The sequence below is a fragment of the Podarcis tiliguerta genome, assembly GCF_965153285.1.
Source record: "Podarcis tiliguerta genome assembly, chromosome: 3".
Lineage (NCBI taxonomy): Eukaryota > Metazoa > Chordata > Lepidosauria > Squamata > Lacertidae > Podarcis > Podarcis tiliguerta.
This window is the reverse complement of record NC_139536.1, coordinates 11,149,304-11,169,807: the sequence shown is the minus strand read 5'-3', so window position 1 is coordinate 11,169,807 and position 20,504 is coordinate 11,149,304. Positions and strand designations below refer to the sequence as shown.

The following is a 20,504-nucleotide window of genomic DNA, read 5'->3' as shown; positions in this document are numbered from 1 at the left end:
TGTGGTCCCATCCCTCTTTGCTTCACAGATGGCTCATTTCTTGTAACCAACAATTCCTCTGTATATTTTAATAGCGATGACTAACACGGCTGTATTTGTTTTGATGGCGTTGCTGTTTCTACTTTTAATAGGTTTGGTTTTATGGTCCTAGCACCAGGCCTGGTTGTCCAGAACATTTTCTTGATTAGTGGAGGATGAATTTAATAAGAACGAAACACCTGTTGTTAGATTTGTCTGCCAGGTTCCACAAGTTTGAAAGAATGGCAGACCACAACACAGTGGCGTAGCGTGGGTTGTCAGCACCCGGGGCAAGGCAAGTAATTTGCGCCCCCCCCCCCGCTGCACAGTCCCTCACTCTCTCTCCGCACCGCACGCCTGGCACCCTCCCCTCCACAGTGGGCGGCAACCCGGCAGCTCGGATCGGATTCGCACAGCCAGCACTGCAGTGAGAGAGAGTGAGTGAGCCAGGTAGGGGCAGAGAGCTGCGAGTGCGAGCGCCCCCCCAGCTGTTGCGCCCGGTGCGGCTGGCCCCCCCTGCACCCCCCACGCTACGCCACTGCCACAACATCAACACAACTCCTGTGAGCCAGAAGAAAACTCAATTCAGTCCGTCACATAAGACCCACAAAAAGAGCCTTGTTGAGTCAGGTCAATGACTCAGCTACTTTAGCATCCTCTTCTCAATTTCGCCCTCACCCCTGTGAGTAAGAATTACCCCCAGATAACTAGGCATGGACACTGCTGCAAAATTCAGTTCCCCACAACTTTTAGACCAGGGGTCTGCAAACTTTTTCAGCAGGTTGCCGGTCCACTGTCCCTCAGACCTTGTGGGGGGCCGGACTATATTTTGAACAAAATAAAATGAACGAATTCCTATGCCCCACAAATAACCCAGAGATCCATTTTAAATAAAAGCACATATTCTAATGTAAAAACATCAGGCAGGCCCCACAAATAACCCAGAGATGCATTTTAAATAAAAGGACACATTCTACTCATGTAAAAACACACTGATTCCCGGACCGTCCGCCGGTCGGATTGAGAAGGTGATTGGGCCGGATTCGGCCCCCAGGCCTTAGGTTGCCTACACATGTTTTAGACAAAAGGGAACATCTGTGCTGTTAACCCCTGTCAGCCTGCCGGAGAAGACCTGGCTGAAAGTTCAGCTAGTTTCTGCAAAGGACCCCATTCACTCTCCTCAGAGAGATGGAGTAGCAAAGCTGAAGCCGTCCCTAACTGTTTGAGACCAGGAATGTAAGCAGGTAAGGACTCCTATCACGAGGAAATGGCTCCAGTAATATCTCCATCAAACCCTATCCAAGTCAGGAGACAGGTTCTTGACCTGTGTATGCTTAATTGTTGTTGATGAAGAAACAGTTTGGGAGATGAGGAAGCTGCCTGATCCTGAGCCAGACCATTGGTCCATTTAGCTCAGGGGTCTTTCCCAGCCCTACCTCAAGATGCCGGAAGTAAAAACTATAGGCTCATAGTCCAGTAGAACTTTGTACTCACACCATCCTTTGAAGGTGCTACACGAGTCAACTGCTCCTTACTGTATCTCACCAGGACAGAACCTGAGACTTCTGGGAGAGTCACAACCTGCACTTGGCTTAACTCAGGGTGATGTCCTGAGTTCCCTATGCTCTCTTCCCTTCTAGAGCTCCCATGCTGTAGATTTGAGGGACACGCAGAGGACTGCAAGGGGAAGGGGAAGAAGGGGAAGTTCCATAGTGCAAGTCCAGATGGGCAGAATGGGATATCACCTTTGGTGTGCCTTGTCCTAGAGGAGGGCCCCAGAAAGTGTTCTCTCATACTGTCTGGTATGCTGGTTTGACAGCCATGGACAGAAAGCCCCTTCAGAGGGTGGTGAAGATAGCACACAATATCATGGGCTGTCTCCTGAGTCCGCTAGATGTTATCTCAGGAGCCTCAGAAGAGCGAGGAACATTCTCAGGGATGACTCACACCCTGGCCAGCACCTTTTTAAACTCCTGCCCTCGGACAGGAGATATAGAAGCATGATAACCCTCACCAACAGGTTAAAGAACAGTTTCTACCCGTGGGCCGTGAGGCTGCTGAATGGAAGACAGCAACATTGCAGCTGACGTTCAGGGTTGGTGGTCCTACGACAACACACAGTGTGTAACAAGGACTGAGAGATTGTGGGGGGCTCATTTAATCTCACTGTAAACAAGTGGTACAGTGACAATAAAGTATTTCTATTTCAGTTCCTCTGGTGGGGAATCTGTCATGCTCCTTCTGGGGCAGTTCTGCAGCTCCTAGAAGTTGTCAGCATGTGACAGTGGCCACACCCCAGGAAACGGCTTTGACTGGCTGGCTAAACCAGGTGAGAGTAGCTGATGGGTCTCAAACCCTGGTGAGTTAGGGACATCCTCTGCATGCGAAGACAGGCTATGGCAGATTGAGCAGGTGAGACCAAGAGTGGATCCAACAGTCAAGAAGGCGGTCTCTGCACATGTTGTAGAGGGAAGTGAAGCACAGATGGGGCTTGACAATCTAAGATGATCTAGGAGAAGGAAAACTCTGATCCTAAACCTCCGCTGCCTTGTGGGACATCTTCAGGAGAAGAAAAGGCTATACAAAACTGAAGTAGGGTCCCTAGGTCGGTTGGATAGTGCCTTGCACGCCTCCTTCCGGCAACTCCTCCAGCCAAGCTGGTGCCAAACATATTGCTCTGCTTTTTTTTGGACCACATCAGTGAGGCTGAGGGGGGTTCTCATTGTCTTGGCAGCCCAGGACCTCCATACACACTGTCTAGGCTTGTGCCTGATGTACACCCAATTGTCTCTTGAGACAGGGATGCCAACAATCAGTATGTTGTCCCATTGGCTAGCAATGGTCAAGGATGATGGGAGTTGTAGTCCAATAACTTCTGGGCCTCCCAAAGTTGAAAAACACTGTCTTCTCGACTGCGTCATGGATAACATAATTCTCAGGGAAGGTGAAAGCGGAGACAAGTTGGCATGGAGGCCAAAGCTGAGTGGAGAATTCCTCTCTCCTCTCAAAATTGGGTCAGGATATGTGTCGCCCTCTATCAATCACACTTGTTATGCCTGTGAGAATTATTGTTCATTTCTGTTAGGAAATGTTGGTAGCATTCTAGCATGTAGCAAACTTTCCCAGAAATCCTTTTGTGGTTTTTAAATGCTGGATTCCAGCATCTTCCCCACTTGCCCCCCTCACCCCCCCATACGATTTTTGGTGAGGGGTAGGTCTATAAATAATTGCTATAAGAAACACATACTGATAAAGCTTCTCAGCATGCAGGCAGTTTAAGATTTATCTGGAGCTGTTTATTACCCTGGAGACCTGTTCTTTTTAAATTCCACTTCGTTTATGACATGAGCCTTTGAGACCAGTAGATCATTTTGCAATGCTCAGGAGCATCAACTGCATTGCAAAATGGTGAGATTTATTTCTCCTCAGTGCAATGTTGGGGGGTCCGTTTTATATCCATCTTAAGAGAATTATCAGAGGGCACAGAAATGTAAAAAACTTGCCGGAATTTCAAATGTAAAGTTTAGGTATGTGACCCCGTAGTGAACCCTGTTTTGCATTATTAACTTTTTATTATCCACCTACTACAGAGAGTAACTTCTAGTAGGTACAGATTTCCTCCTGAGTGTAAAGCTTCTTCCCCAGATCACTAACTCTCCAACATTTGAGAGACCAATTTTCTCAGAGGTCTGTGGTTCTGAGAAAAAGGTGGTTTATAGGTTATTGTTTGGATATAAATAGCTGAAACAACACTATTTATTAATAATTCCTAGCAAGAAGCCCGCCAGTTGGTAGAACTATTAATGGGACTGTAGTAATAGTAGTAGTAGTAGTAACAATAATAATTTATTTATACCCTGCCCATCTGGCTGGGTTTCCCCAGCCACTCTGGGGGGCTTCCAACAAAATATTAAAATACAGTAATGCATCAAACATTAAAAGCTTCCCTAAACAGGCCTGTCTTCAGATGTCTTCTAAAAGTCTGGCAGTTGTTCTCTTTGACATAGGGTGGGTGCCACTACCGAGAAGGCCCTCTGCCTGGTTCCCTGTAACTTGGCTTCTCACAGTGAGGGAACTGCCAGAAGGCCCTCGGCGCTGGACCTCAGTGTCAGGGTAGAATGATGTGGGTGGAGACGCTCCTTTAGGTATACTGGACCGAGGCCGTTTAGGGCTTTAAGGTCAGCACCAACACTTTGAATTGTGCTCGGAAATGTACTAGGAGCCAATGTAGATCTTTCAAGACTGGTGTTATGTGGTCTTGGCGGCTGCTCCCAGTCACCAATCTAGCTGCTGCATTCTGGATTAGTTTTAGTTTCCGAGTCACCTTCAAAGGTAGCCCCACATAGAGCGCATTGCAGTAGTCCAAATGAGAGATAAGCAGAGCATGCACCACTCTGGCAAGGCAGTCCGAGGGCAGATAAGGTCTCAGCCTACGTACCAGTTGGAGCTGGTAAACAGCTGCCCTGGATACAGAATTGACCTGTGCCTCCATGGACAGCTGTGAGTCCAAAATGACTCCCAGGCTGCGCACCTGGTCCTTCAGGTGCACACTTACCCCATTCAGGACCAGGGAGTCCTCCACACCCACTCGTCGCCTGTCCCCCCAAAACAGTACTTCTGTCTTGCCAGGATTCAACCTCAATCTGTTAGCCGCCATCCATCCTCCAACCACCTCCAGACACAGGACCTTCACCGGTTCTGATTTGAAAGAGAGGTAGAGCTGGTCTATAGCTAATTAATACAGGTGGCATGAGACACCTGTATTGGGGTGGAGAATTTCAGGCCCAAATGCATCTTCCAGACCTATCTAGCTGACCCTTGGGAATTCTCATTGGGCCAGAGATAACATCAACACACTAGCTAGGAGGACTTGCTTGGCAACTGCAAAGCTTATGGGCGCTCCTCTCTTTGTCATGAGGTGGTGAGGGTGCTTACCTCCCTCCTCGAAAAATACATAGAGTTCAAAGAGGAAGAGCAATACTCTTTCCCAATTCCTCTTTCAGCTCTTTTCAACGCTCAGATCAGCACCTGAGTAGCTGAGGGAGGGAAAAGGGAGGAACAACAAATCCTCATTGGTCAGTGCTCATTGGGGACAATATTTAAAAGTGCAAATGTGTCAAGATTTGCCTTTTTTCGCTTCATGTTTATTCAGGTTTCTGTAAGGCTGCAGTTTTAAATCAATTAAGTAGACCGGGGTGGAGCGCCTCAGGTGGAATTGAAGTTCGCATGCCAATTTCAGTGTCTCGTTTTTCGAATCTTAAGTTCAGTTTGCCACATCAGTTTGCATTTTTAAGTAGCTTTTTAGTGTGAATTTCCACCCAAAATAAATTGATTTCTCTGCATTCCCCCCCAATATGCACATTCTTGCAAACCAATTTCCTCCAACACAATGCGTTTTTCATGTTCATTTCACTAACATATGCATTTTAATGTACACAGTATTTGGCTGGGGAACTGCATTGCAAAATTCAGAAAACTGCAAATTTCAAAGGATGGCGGGAGGGTTGCCTATGAGAAATTGTGGCCCAAAGGCTGAAGAAGGTTCCTTGACCCTAGATTAATTGATAAAACTTTCTTAATCGGCTGAAAAAGTGTCCCTATAAACTTTTAATACAAGCGCTTATAAACACAGATGGCAAACAGCATCTTAAAAGAAACACAAAAAGGAATGCATTTTATAAGACTTTGTCTGCTGTAACTGTTCTGCAGATCGTGTAGGAAGAGAGAAGATGTACCTCTTACTTTAGAAATACTGTGTTAAGCCACGTGCAAATGTAATCGATAGACTTATTCACCAGAAAACTGCTAGGTATAGTAATTTAATTCACTGAAATTATAAATGCTTGTATGCATTACTATGTGTTTAAATTTGATTGGTTGGTAACTGAATTCTGGAGAGTTCTCTAGTAGTTCTCATGTGATTGGCTAACAATGGTCACATGGGAGATATCTATTGATGGAGATACTACATTTTATATGATGCAAGATGCTTTAGAGTCCACTGTGAACACTGCTAAATTGAATAGAGCGTTGGAGTGCTGCAGGAGAAGGGGAAAGGGGAAATCCCTTATGGGAGCTGCAAGGCATGGCCTAACTGAGATACAGAAGGCTGAAAGTGCTGTGCTCCGAAAAGAGAAGAAAACACAGTTGTTTGGAAGTTAGAAGAAGAGACTGTAATGCTTGAAGAAGCATGTGACTATAAATATTATGTTTTAATTCATCTCTAGCTACAAGTTTCTGCAAGCTTTTGAATGTTAAAGTCTGGACATTGGTTCAATCTCCATAGAAGGGTGTCAGTCATATATCTGTTTTGAGTTTCTTAGCTGCGGTTTCGCTACCCTTACTTCAACAAAACATCAAGGTTTATTGATCAAAATGCCTTTAACAGGTTGCACTCCTAGGTTTCAGAAATAGCAAATGCAGTGGTTGGGGAACCTGCGGCCCTCTAGATGTTGCTGGACTAGCAATGGCCAATGAGCAGAGATGAGGGGAGCGGGAACCCACCCATCAGCCTTTAGAGGGCCACAGGATCTTCCCCTTCCTTGCATGAAACCAGCAATGATTAAACAAACTCCGCTGGCTTGAGAAGAATACCACAACAGAAAGACAAATCAAGCAACCAACACAATACAGGCTAAAAACCATCTTAGTTCAACACTGTCATGACAGGGTCAAGCATTTTTAACTGCTCTGGGCACAGCTTTCCAGGGAAGATTCTAGAAAAGAGAAGAAACAGAAACCATGTACTGAGAAAACTCTCTATTTTGGTGACCGAGTTCCTGGATTTGATTGGCAATTATGACCACAAGCTCTCACAAAGTTATTAACAGAAACCCAATTGGAGGTAGACAACATGGTGCCCTTTCGATGCTGTTGGGCTACAACTCCTGTCAAGGATGATGGGAGTTGTAGTTCAGCACCACCAGAAGGCTCCCATGTTGGATGCCTCTGCTCTACAGGATGGGACTGTCTATTCTGACAGTGTGGAAGCCTCTTCTTCTGAGTCCAGATCTGCCAAATTCCCCCTCGAATCTTACCTGCGCACGTGTGGTTGTCGGCTGCTAACTGAAAACCAGCGTTGCATTGGCAGTAGTAGCTACTGGGAGTATTCACGCACCGATGATGGCAAAACGAAAGGCGTGCGCATTCATCTATGTCTGGGTTGCCGTAAAAGCGCAGCATTTAAAAAAAATAAACAAAAACAAAAAAATGGAGTTAAAAAAACTCGCATTGCCACCATGGCTTTACTCTGACAAGAATAAAGGCGCTAAGATATGGTTACCAGATTTTTTTCAATGGATCCAGGGACACTTTTTTTGTTTTGTTTTTGAAGCTGAGTAGCAACAGGGAGTCAGTAGTGGGGATATTGAGGCAAAAGACCCTGGGCCCAAGCACACAAGCATATTGTATAAAGGTGCAAAGCCCTTCTTTCGCACCCTGTGAAACATAAATGCGAAGTTTTTTTAAAAACTGGGCAATGGCGCGCCATCCACCCGTGACTCCTGAGCCTTCCCTGATCTCCTTCCCCTTCCCCCCTTTGTTTTGACAGATTAGGGGAGGCTCTGGAGTCACGGGCGGGCAGCTGCCATGCTGCCATGGCACCTGCCATTTGTCCTACACCCGGGCAGCGAGCTGCTCCTGAAGCCAGCCAGAGTCAACTGCACTAACAGGCTGGCTCCGGGCTGCTGAAGCTGCTGCTGCCATGTTTCCTGGGGACAGATTTGCAAATCTGGGGACATTCAGGGGACGGAATTTGTCCGGGGACAGATTTGTAAATCTGGGGACTGTCCCCGGGAACTGGGGACATCTGGTAACCCTATGCTAAGATGATGACTTGTCATCATTTATACAGCTATAATTTTCTAGCCACTGCATGAATATTTGAAGCACGAGCATCTCTGCTTACAGGCTTGCAGTTTAGTAGGTATAACACAAAAGGAAAATGGGATGGCAAGGGAAGAGGAAAACGCGAGCCCAGGCACCAATTCCTAGAGCTACTTAACACTTCTTAAAATGGCCAGCTGGACTAGACAGCTCAGAGAGGAGCCAAATGACAGTCGAGTCAATGGAGTCTCTCTCTCATCCTTCAGCTGCAACCAGCTGGAATGACTGCCAATAGATGTTGAATCAGGGAGAGAGAAGGAGCCAGGAGGGATGGAGTTAACCCTAAAACCTAGCTCCGATCACATGGAGGTTAATGGGGTAACCCACAAATACAAGATTCATGTATTTAACAATGGGGAAACATTGCAGAACAGCTTATAAAGAGGAATGATGTATAAATCTACCACCATTGGACTATCTGCATCAGTGGCCTGTTGCAGAATACACCTGTAAAAAAACCCCACAACTAGTTAGGGAGAAAGGCCCTTAAACTTTACTGCCAAAGAACATCTTGCTTCTCCACAGTACTTACCGACACATTGGTCCCCTCGCCTCTGATACCCGGCTGTGCATTGGCAGCTGAACGATCCTCTTAAGTTGACGCATATCTGATCTACCCTACAGTTGTGGGCGCCTGTCGCACATTCGTCAATATCTTTTGAAAGCAAAGAAACAAAAACGACAGCATGGACTTTAGGGACTTTGGAGGTGCAGTCCTAACTTTTCTGTTTGTCTCCAGAACCTTGGGAGAAAGGAGAAGGCAGCTGAACCCCGTGTTCATGGACGGATTCTCGTGTTGATGGAACCGTACGATTAGCTTGGAGAAGCGAATATTAAGAGGAGACATGCTAGTGGGCCTTCAAATACCCAAAGGACTTGTACTCCACTGCTCCAGAAGGCAGGATTAGAGCCAAAGAGAGGAAAGTAGATTTCAGCTAAACATTGGGAAATTCCTAAGGGTAAGAGAAGGGACACGGGTGGTGCTGTGGGCTAATCCACAGAGCCTAGGACATGCCGATCAGAAGGTCAGCAGTTCGAATCCCCACGACGGGGTGAGCTCCCGTTGCTCGGTCCCTGCTCCTGCCAACCTAGCAGTTCGAAAGCACGTCCAAGTGCAAGTAGATAAATAGGTACCACTCCGGCGGGAAGGTAAACGGCGTTTCCATGCGCTGCTCTGGTTTGCCAGAAGCGGCTTAGTCATGCTGGCTACATGACCCGGAAGCTGTACGCCAGCTTCCTCGGCCAATAAAGCGAGATGAGCGCCGCAACCCCAGAGTTGGCCACGACTGGACCTAATGGACCTCTTACCCTTTAAGGGTAAGAGAAGCGAAACAGTCAAACAGACCACCTTGGACACAAGTTTGGCCTCTCCACTGTTGAAGGATACACAGCCAGTGCCAAGGATGACATAGTTACATCCTGCTACACAGATCCTGAATGGAGAAGGAAGTCAGATTAGATGACTTCCTAGGCCCCTTCTAGCACTATGATTCTCTGACTATGGCTTCCCTGTTCCTGCATCCCAGGTGTAATGTTTGCTGCAAAGTTTTATTGAGATTCTCGAGATACAATAAAAGAAAAACAAACAGGCTCATCTACAAGAAATAATAAAAAAAGGAAACCAAAAATAAAAGAGAACAACACCATCTTCTCTCACTGCTATATCTGTGTGAGTGTCGAGAGGCGGTTGGAGGATGGATGGCAGCAAATGGATTGAGGTTGAATCCTGACAAGACAGAAGTACTGTTCTCTTCTGTTCTTGGGGGACAGGGGGTGGGCAGGTGTGGAGGACTCCCTGATCCTGAATGGGGTAACTGTGCCCCTGAAGGACCAGGTGCGCAGCCTGGGAGACATTTTGGACTCACAGCTGTCCATGGCGGCGCAGTTTAATTCTTTGTCCAGGACGGCTGTCTACCAGCACCATCTGGTACGCAGGCTGAGACCCTACCTGCCCGTGGACTGTCTCGCCAGAGTGGTGCATGCTCTAGTTATCTCCCGCTTGGACTACTGCAATGTGCTCTACGTGGGGCTACCTTTGAAGGTGACTCGGAAACTGCAATTAATCCAGAATGCGGCAACTAGACTGGTGACGGGGAGTGGCTGCCGAGACCATATAACACCGGTCCTGAAAGATCTTCATTGGCTCCCAGCACGTTTCCGTGCACAATTCAAAGTGTTGGTGCTGACCTTTAAAGCCCTAAACGGCTTCGGTCCTGTATACCTGAAGGAGCATCTCCACCCCCATCATCCAGCCTAGACACTGAGGTCCAGCGCCGAGGGCCTTCTGGCGGTTCCCTCACTGCGATAAGTGAGGTAACAGGGAACCAGGTAGAGGGCCTTCTCGGTAGTGGCACCTGCCCTGTGGAACGCCCTCCCAGCAGATGTCAAGGCAATAAACAACTATTTTACTTTTAAAAGACAACTGAAGGTGGCCCTGTTTAGGGAAGTTTTTAATGTCTGATGCTGTATTGTTTTTAATATTCGGTTGGAAGCCGTTCAGAGTGGCTGGGGAAACCCAGCCAGATGGGTGGGGTATAAATTATTATGATCATCATCATCATCTTAACTTTTATCTCATACAGATAATTCCTCTCTTCTCTCACCCTTTGAGGTCTCCCTCAAGGATCTAGGAGTCTTGATTGACCACAAACTTGACATGAGCCAACAGTGTGACGCGGCAGCTAAAAAAGCCAATGCAATTCTGGGCTGCATCAATAGGAGTATAGCATCTAGATCAAGGGAAGTAATAGTGCCACTGTATTCTGCTCTGGTCAGACCTCACCTGGAGTACTGTGTCCAGTTCTGGGCACCACAGTTCAAGAAGGACACTGACAAACTGGAACGTGTCCAGAGGAGGGCAACCAAAATGGTCAAAGGCCTGGAAACGATGCCTTATGAGGAACGGCTAAGGGAGCTGGGCATGTTTAGCCTGGAGAAGAGGAGGTTAAGGGGTGATATGATAGCCATGTTCAAATATATAAAAGGATGTCACATAGAGGAGGGAGAAAGGTTGTTTTCTGCTGCTCCAGAGAAGTGGACACGGAGCAATGGATCCAAACTACAAGAAAGAAGATTCCACCTAAACATTAGGAAGAACTTCCTGACAGTAAGAACAGTTCGACAGTGGAATTTGCTGCCAAGGAGTGTGGTGGAGTCTCCTTCTTTGGAGGTCTTTAAGCAGAGGCTTGACAACCATGTGTCAGGAGTGCTCTGATGGTGTTTCCTGCTTGGCAGGGGGTTGGACTCGATGGCCCTTGTGGTCTCTTCCAACTCTATGATTCTATGATTCCCCTTCTCCGCCTCTCACACAGGGGCCTTCACCCTCTCCTTCACCTTCATCGCCTTGCAATTCTATCTGTGAAGTCTCAGGCTGTAATGTCTGGATAAGCACCTGCCTTTCTACAAACTGATGTGATCAAGCCACAAGGAGATCCCTGCAGGATCAGACCATAGCTGTCAACGTTTCCCTTTTTTAAAGGGAAATTCCCTTTTTCCGAATAGGATTCCTCACAAGAAAAGGGAAAAGTTGACCGCAGGCCCATCTGGTGCGGCACTCTCCTTCCCACAGTGGCCTACCAGGCCAGATAAAAGAAAGCACTTCTTTGTGCATAGTTGGTACTTTGAAATACGTTCCCAGAAGAAGCAGTGATGGTCACCAACTTGGGTGACTTTCAGAGAGGATTGGACTAATTCATGGAGGGATAAGGCTCTCAGTAGGGACACAGGGGGCGCTGTGCGTTAAACCACAGAGCCTAGGACTTGCCGATCAGAAGGTCGGCGGTTCGAACCCCCGTGACGGGGTGAGCTCCTGTTGCTCGGTCCCTGCTCCTGCCAACCTAGCAGTTCAAAAGCACGTCCAAGTGCAAGTAGATAAATAGGTACCACTCCGGCGGGAAGGTAAACGGCATTTCTGTGCGCTGCTCTGGTTCACCAGAAGCGGCTTAGTCATGCTGGCCACATGACCTGGAAGCTGTACGCCGGCTCCCTCGGCCAATAAAGCGAGCTGAGCGCCGCAACCCCAGAGTCGGCCACGACTGGTGAGGGGTCCCTTTACCTTTTACCTTTAAGGCTCTCTGTGGCTACTAGTCACAATGGCTGCCTGATGGAGGCAGGAGTGAATGCTGTTGGGATCAAATCCAGCTTGTAATCTTCCCAGAGGCATCAATATAATAATAATAATAATAATAATAATAATAATAATAATAATAATAATAACAATAATTTATTTGTATCCCACCCATCTGGCTGTTGACTTCACCAAGCAGGACTCTTCTGATATTCTTACATTCTTAATGGCTTGCAATTCTTCTCTCTCTCTCTCTCTCTCTCTCCCCCTCAACCCCAGTAGAAGATTCAGCACGCTGCATCACTGTACTGGGTTTGTGTGTGGCTTCCCAGATTTATGCCTTTTATAATCCGATGCAGCGCAGTTTGACAGCAGTTTCTTCTGGCACTCGGCACCAACTGGAAGTCTCTAAGCTGAATAAACAAATTCCTTGAAACTAGTTTACAAATCCCACTTGAACTCTCCGTGTTTGTTCAGGAACTGGGGACCAGTGGCATATTCCGGGTGGGGACATGGAAAAGAAAAGATGGATTCTTTCTCATGCAAAATCAAAACAAACTTGACCCCCCCCCCCACCACACACAAAAAGCCTGATCACAAATAGAATGGACTGTTTTGACTCTATTCTTCAGGCTTGCTCCCCCGACACACACACGCACACTCTTCGAATGCCCAAATATTTTCCTACATGCTTCCTTTCTATATGACAGCTCAAAAGAAACTTTCCTCCGCCCTGACTCAGTCCTTGAATTGATGGCTGTTATCAGTTCCTAAAAGCTGGCTCACTGCTGGAAAAGTACACAGAAGAAGACGGGCAGGTGGAATGCAAACTTTGCATTAACTCACAAAATGCCTGTCATTGCGACCAGTGTGTGCGTGCATGTTTATTATATGGACAGCTAGCATGTTGCAAAGACCTGTATGATGTCTGTGTCGAGAGAGAGTCGAGTTGCAAAGATCTGTCTGGCAAATGAATGCTTGTGTACAGTGGTACCTCGGGTTAAGTACTTAATTCGTTCAGGAGGTCTGTTCTTAACCTGAAACTGTTCTTAACCTGAGGCACCACTTAAGCTAATGGGGCCTCCTGCTGCCGCCGCGCCGTCAGAGCACGATTTCTGTTCTCATCCTGAGGTAAAGTTCTTAACCTGAGGTACTATTTCTGGGTTAGCGGAGTCTGTAACCTGAAGCGTATGTAACCCGAGGTACCACTGTACTGCATTGTGTACTGGCAGTGTTCGTCTGCATGTGTTGTAAGCAGAGCTTGTGGGTCTCTGTAGAAGAAGACTTTGACCACACAAAGGTCAGAATCACAACTGTCACTTTATCAAATTTTGCCTCTGGCAATGCGGCCCCAGAAGGCTGTCTATGAGAAATATTATTATTATTATTATTATTATTATTATTATTATTATTAAACGTGGCCCTCGGGGCCTCTGCTTTAAGATCCTATGGTAGGAAGGGAGACAATTGGTCCATGGGGGAAACAGAGGCTGCTTCAATGAACTGGTCCCTTCTTTTATTCCTTTTAGCCCTCCTTCGCTAGGCCTTCCTGCTTTCCGTGTCCTTCTGTAGGAACACAGGAAATTGCCTTTAGCTGAGTCACACCATTGTTCCATCTAGCTCAATAAAGCCAGCAGCCCGCCAAGGTTTCAGACAAGGGATTTTTCCCAGCCTCAACTGGGAAGGATTGAACCCGGGACCTTCTGAATGCAAGACGGGTACTCTGCCAGTAAGCTAAAGTCCTTCCCTGTAAAATCTGAGCAGTGCAGCCAGGGGCACCCAGAGACCACGTTGCTTGTCCTGCTTCCCTGCAATATGAGGGCTGCTCAGCCAATCACAGCCAGAGGCCTCGTCGCCCCTCCAAACCCACTGCCATAAAATCCCATTGCAATTTGAGTGGGTTTTTTTTTTTGCAGCGGTCCCCAAGACTTTAAACACCCCCCCCCTTTAGAAACAATTCTTATAAATTCAGTGTGGCTATGAATACTACAGTGGTACCTCAGGTTAAGTACTTAATTTGTTCCGGAGGTCCGTACTTAACCTGAAACTGTTCTTAACCTGAAGCACCACTTTAGCTAATGGGGCCTCCTGCTGCTGCTGTGCCACCTGAGCCCGATTTCTGTTCTCATCCTGAAGCAAAGTTCTTAACCTGAAGCACTATTTCTGGGTCAGCGGAGTGTGTAACCTGAAGTGTATGTAACCTGAAGCGTATGTAACCCGAGGTACCACTGTATTAAGAAATCCTTCTCCAAACTGCCTTGCAAACTGCTGAGGTTTATGAGATAATCGAGAAATACTGCGAGAAGTGTTTCTTTTGCAAGTTGGGGGGGGGGGGTTGAAACGACTCTACCCCCCCCCCCACGCACTGTGGCAAAATACAGGTTGGCTTGCATCGCCTCGCGCTTGTTCCCACCAGCTTCCCTAATAGCTGCGCTCCAGCGATTTCCTCTCATTTGCCAAAAATGTACCCGGCGCTCTCTCACGAAGTGATTTATACTGTTTTGTCCCCTTCCGTTGCTGACTTTGGCAGGGCACTCGTCATTCTGTGCTGAAATTCTGGGTGAGCTGCTTTGAGCTCTCGGAAGACCCTTCCTTTGAAGCAAGCTGCTTTTTAAAAGTCTTGTCAGTGCCCCCCAACTCGCCCCCGTCCTTCCCAGCTCGCTCTCTGCCACCTCCTCGGATCCCTTTGCTGGAACCTCCATCCTAAGAACACACCGACTTGAGAGAAAGCCCACGGATTCTGTTGGAACTTGCTTCCAAGAAGAAAGCATGCTTTAGGGTCTCTCTCTCTCTCTCTCTCTCTTTCTCTCTCTCCCTCTCTTTCTCTCTCTCCCTCTCTTTACATGCCTGGCTCCATTCCCTCTGGCTGTGACTCACTCTTCCCAAAACCCCTGACTCACGCTGCTCGCTCCCTTATGTAACATTTTAATCTCCGCCGGTTGCTTCCTACAACCAGATAATCACAACAGCGCTCGGCATTTCCAGCGCGGTTCCCACCGGCCGTTTACACTTCAGTGCAATTATTCCCCCAGCTCAGCTCTTTTATGTAACCAAGCCACGGGGTTGCTTCGATGCCCTTTTAAACCTGTGTCAATCTGGAGCCCATGGTTACGGAGCAACACACTCGAACCAATCCAAGCATGCGCTGACTCTCATTATTCTTGGTCGTTAGCTGCAGGGCAGGAAAACCCCCAAGTCCTCCTTGCCCGGGCACCTCGCTATCTAAGGCTGGCACCTAAAGAGGACATGCTGTAGAGGCAGGCACCCAACTCCCAGAGAGAGAGCCCAGGGCAAATCAAGAACAACAACACCCCAGATATTTGTAGGCCAAGGCCTACAGGACCACCTCTCCTGGTATGCCCCACAGAGGACCTTAAGGTCCATAAATAGCAACACCCTAGAGGTCCCGGTAAAAACTATGGTTTTTACCATAGTAAAAGTTATGGTTTTCCCAGTAGTGATGTATGGAAGTGAGAGCTGGACCATAAAGAAGGCTGATCGCCGAAGAATTGATGCTTTTGAATTATGGTGCTGGGGGAGACTCTTGAGAGTCCCATGGACTGCAAGAAGATCAAACCTATCCATTCTGAAGGAAATCAGCCCTGAGTGCTCACTGGAAGGACAGATCATAAAGCTGAGGCTCCAATACTTTGGCCAGCTGATGAGAAGAGAAGATATCCTGGAAAAGACCCTGGTCTTGGGAAAGATTGAGGGCACAAGGAGAAGGGGACAACAGAGGATGAGATGGTTGGATAGTGTTCTTGAAGCTACCAGCATGAGTTTGACCAAACTGCGGGAGGCAGTGGAAGACAGAAGTGCCTGGTGTGCTCTGGTCCATGGGGTCACGAAGAGTCGGATACGACTAAATGACTAAACAACAACAGAGGTCCTGGGCCCTAACGAAGTCAGATTAGCCTCAACCAGAGCCGGGGTCTTTTCAGCACTGGCTCTGGCCTGGTGGAATGCTCTGTCTCTTGAGACCAGGGCCCTGCAAAGATCTGATTTCTTTCCGCAGGGCCTGTAAGATAGAGTTGTTCCGCCTGGCCTTTGGCTTGGAATCAATTTGATTCCCTCCCCCTTTCTTTTTTCCTTTCTCCTTCTGTGTTGGAACTCCTATTTGGGGACTTCCCTGGCTTTTTTCTGGCCCATGTAGGACCAGTCTGGATAGTTAGCCTTGGTGAAGACTTGACTTTTTATCCCCCCCAAAGTTTTTGGCTGAGTTTCCACTGAAATGAGGCTGCATTTTAATGTTGTATTTTAATCTTGTTTTTTAAGCTGTATTTCAATCAATTGTTTTTATATTTGGTGTTAGCTGCCCTGAGCCCGGTCTTGGCTGGGGAGGGCAGGGTATAAATAAAATTATTATTATTATTTTTATTTTTATTATTATTATTATTATTAATGGGGACGCTGTGGCCATCCAGGTATGGCTGGGTCACAACTCCCATAATCCTTGACTACCGGCCATGCTATGGGACTTGAGAGTCCAACAACATCCAGAAGCTAAATAGGTCCAAATCAATATAGGCAACTCCCCATTTATGCACGTTCAAGGCATGCGCTACCATGCTGAACCCAGAAGCAACCCCCCCCAAACGTCAGAAAAACGTCACCAAAAATGGGTGGAACAGGGCAGGGGTGAAATGGGTTGTTTGCAGGCTTTTCCAATGGCGTTTCAAATCTACGCGATTTCACTCCAATGCACGGTGCCTTGGAATGTAATCCCCAAGTAAATTGTGACTGGGAGAAAGCAAACTCTTTGGGGTGGCCCAAGTCTCTTAGCTTTAGGGCCATCACAGTAGAGACCCATTTGTATGCAGGTATATGTGCTGCTGGAGGAGACTCTTGAGAGTCCCATGGACTGCAAGAAGATCAAACCTATCCATTCTTAAGGAAATCAGCCCTGAGTGCTCACTGGAAGGACAGATTGTGAAGCTGAGGCTCCAATACTTTGGTCACCTCATGAGAAGACTCCCTAGAAAAGACCCTGATGTTGGGAAAGATTAAGGGCACAAGGAGAAGGGGACAACAGAGGATGAGATGGTGGGACAGTGTTCTTGAAGCTACCAACATGAGTTTGACCAAACTGCGGGAGGCAGTGGAAGACAGGAGTGCCTGGCGTGCTCTGGTCCATGGGGTCACGAAGAGTCGGACACGACTAAATGACAATATGTGCTGCAGGGCTCCTTTGACAATTCTGTGTGTGCTTTTTTAAAAAAACTATTGTGTCCTAGCAGAGCGATCTTCTGCATGTTCTACTCTTTTCACTGTGGCTTAGTACAGGGAGTACGTTGGGGTCCTCCACATGATATCTGTTGGACTACAACTCCCATCATCCCCACCCAGTATTGTCAATGGGCACAGATGATGAGAACTGTGGCCCAACACAATCTAGAGGGACACAGGTTCCCCATCCATGGCTGTGGTAAGTCTTTAGGACTGAAGTCTCAAAGATCTCTGAAGCAGAAAGCAGATACGATTCTGGCACGTCCCAGCCTTTCTCAACGAGGCACCCTGCAGATCTTTTTTTTTTTTGGACTACAAATTCCATGAGTGCTGGGTAGGGCTGCCGGGGGTCTAGAGGGCACCAGGCTGAGGAAGCCTGGGAGATACCAATACAGTATGGGGAGTAAACTATTCTGAGGATGCAGAACAAAGGGACCTCCAGTCTCCTGTGCTGCAAAATACAGTCTGCTCTCTCTCTTCTCCATTCTGAAAAGCACACCATTCAACGTTGCTGAAAAAAGGGTGGCATCCAGTGCTTTTCTTCTGGGGGGATGATGCAGGGGGGAAAATACCCCTAAACATTTTGTGAATCTTTGTGGTTTTGTCCATTGACTGTACAGTCATACCTCGGGTTACAGACGCTTCAGGTTGCGTTTTTTCAGGTTACGGACGTGCCAAAACCCGGAAGTACAGGAACGGGTTACTTCCGGGTTTGGGGGGTTGCGCATGCGCAAAAGCGCCAAATCACAACCCGCGCGTTCGCACACGCACCGCTGCGGGTTGCGAACATGCATCCCGCATGGATCACATTCGCAACCCCAGCGTCCACTGTATTTATTTTTCCTGATTTGAACTATCAAATGGTGCTTTTCTTGAGTCAAAATGAGAGTCACTGGTGGAGGAGAGGAGTTCGGGGGGGAGTGCACTGCCCCTGGCAGTGCGATCCTGGTGGGGTGCCATTGCGGCTGCCCCCCGCCCCCTCCGGGTGCCACACCCCCGCAGGCGGCGTGCCACGCCCCCAGGAAGCTCCGCCACTGATGAGAGTATCCCTAAACATTTTATTTTAATAGAAAAAAGCACTGGTAGCATCTATAGGAACCTAACCTTTGGCACCTGCATTGGTTACTTGACCTGAAACAAAAGGCCGGTGGATTTTGGCAATGTTCATTTCTGTCTTTTAAGCCACAGTCTTATTCCCAAGCTACCTGAGAGCAAGCCTCTAGGAAATCAACAGTTCCCATTGCACAGAATTGTATAGGATTGCTCCACCTTTGGAAAGAAAAGAAAAACTGCCTCTGACTTTCTGCAAGCTTCAACCTCCACTCCACCCCAGTAAATATCCTCCCATAACTGTGCAGTTTTTTTCCTTTGCAGGACAGGCCTTTGAAGAGTCCTGGCGAATTATGTCTACTGTTTGAGGGAAGCGTTTTCCAAGAGCTGAAGGAAATCCTTTCAACTTCTTCTGCTTCTTGTGACGACTGCACTTTAGGACGGCGGTGCCCTGACATGCCCTCTCTTGACATTCCTCCCTTATATTTCTTATGGCTAAAGCCAGGCTCAGCGGCTATAGGCTTCCCTGGACCCTCGATCCCTTCCTTGTACTTTGCAGAAACACCAGGAACCTTGCTAATCCTCCGCTTTCCTCCTCTGCATTAGCAAAGCTATCTGCAATCTCTGTCAAAGGCTTTTCTTTTCTTCATTTCCCTTGCTACTTCCTTCCATGTTTGGAATGCTGCACATCTGGGCTTAATGCCCAGATCACTTTTAACTCCTTGGTTTTGGACGCTCTGGTTTTATTTATTTATTTAATACAATACGAAAATGTCACCTACTATCTTCGAATCAGGAAGCAGCTCTAGGTTCGCATCCACATTGTACCTTTAAAACACATGACTCCCCGTCCCCAAAGAATACTAAGAACTATGGTTTACCTCACCCAGTGGCGTAGTGTGGGGGGTGCAGGGGGGGCCGGCCGCACCGGGTGCAACATCGGGGGGGGGGGGCGCTCGCACTCGCAGTGCTAAAATCAGTGCTAAAATCCATGGGTTAGGGGGCGCAAATTACTTGCCTTGCCCCGGGTGCTGACAACCCACGCTATACCACTAACCTCACCACAGAACTACAGTTACCAGAACGCTTAACAAACTACAGTTCCCATGAGGCTTGGGGGGGGCAGCATGTGCTTTTAAATGTGTGTTAAAAGTGCTTTTGATATATGGCATGGATGTAAAGTAAAGGACCCCTGGACAGTTAAGTCCAGGCAAAGGCGACAATGGGGTTGCGGCGCTCATCTCGCTTTCAGGCCGAGGGAGCCGGTATTTGTCCACAGACAGTTTTCCGGGTCATGTGGCCAGCATGGCTAAACCACTTCTGGCGCAACGGAACACCGTGACGGAAACCAGAGCACACGGAAATGCCGTTTACCTTCCCATCGCAGCCATACCTATTTATCTACTTGCACCGGTGTGCTTTCGAACTGCTAGGTTGGTAGGAGCTGGGACAGAGCAACGGGAGCTCACTCCATTGTGGGGATTCGAACTGCCAATCTTCCGATCAGCAAGCCCAAGAGGCTCTGTGGTTTAGACCGCAGCGCCACCCGCGTCCCTGTGGCATGGATGTGGCTGATGCCAAAAGGATGGTGAAACAGGTACTGAAATATCTCTCTCTAGGAAGCCAACGGGACCCAAGGCTAGTTCACCTGGGGTGGGTTCTGCCCTAGGAAAATTAATGACTGCCACCATCATGATTTCACAAGACACAAGGATTATGATTTATAACAGAGCTTTCCAAACTGTGTGTCACGACACGTTAGTGTGTGGGCTGCAGTGTGTAGGTGTGTTGCGCGAACACTCCCCATGCTCCCCCCCCCGGGCTCGAAAGGGGTGAGTTTAACCTCCGGTTTGCTAGTAAAACTGAATTACCGTGTCGTGAAATGATGCATGTTTAAAAAGTTTGTCACAGGGGCTGTTTTTTTTAAGCTGGAGCTCAATGGAACGCAGATCTGACACCTCTCAGGTGGGCGCAATTGCCATTATAAGAGAACAAGGGAAGCGTTTGTGGTGAATTTCTAGAAAAAATATCCCTGTGTGCCACCAACAGGAAAACTTTGGAAAGCTCTGATTTATAAAATGCAATATTGTGAGGGATGCATTTTTGCTGGGGACTGACGTGATGCTGAATTGCAGGGTCTTGTGAATCTGCACTGTGTTGCAAGCTGGGGAAACCTAGCCAAATAGGTGGGGTGGTAATAATAATAATAATAATAATAATAATAATAATAATATCCATTGCTTTATTGCTATATTTTCAG

At 47.6% G+C, this 20,504-nt stretch overlaps 1 protein-coding gene and 1 long non-coding RNA gene across 3 annotated transcripts in view; both read right to left on the bottom strand.

The window, feature by feature from the left end:
• EFEMP1 (EGF containing fibulin extracellular matrix protein 1) overlaps nucleotides 1-20,504 on the bottom strand; it is a 116,121-nt gene that overhangs the window by 62,831 nt on the left and 32,786 nt on the right. The window contains exons 6-7 of one of the 2 annotated variants that reach the window (XM_083432723.1): nucleotides 8,435-8,557; nucleotides 7,056-7,175 (exon numbers count right to left, since the gene is read on the bottom strand). The exons of the other annotated variant lie outside the window; for it this stretch is intronic. Coding sequence (XP_083288849.1) covers nucleotides 7,056-7,175; nucleotides 8,435-8,557 — 243 coding nt within the window. The remainder of the gene's footprint in view (nucleotides 1-7,055; nucleotides 7,176-8,434; nucleotides 8,558-20,504) is intronic. 2 annotated transcript variants of the gene reach the window in all.
• LOC310674056 lies at nucleotides 19,028-20,389 on the bottom strand. The gene is made up of 3 exons (XR_014509364.1): nucleotides 20,300-20,389; nucleotides 19,302-20,261; nucleotides 19,028-19,125 (listed from the first exon to the last, which is right to left on the bottom strand). It is a non-coding gene; the product is annotated as an uncharacterized lncRNA (long non-coding RNA).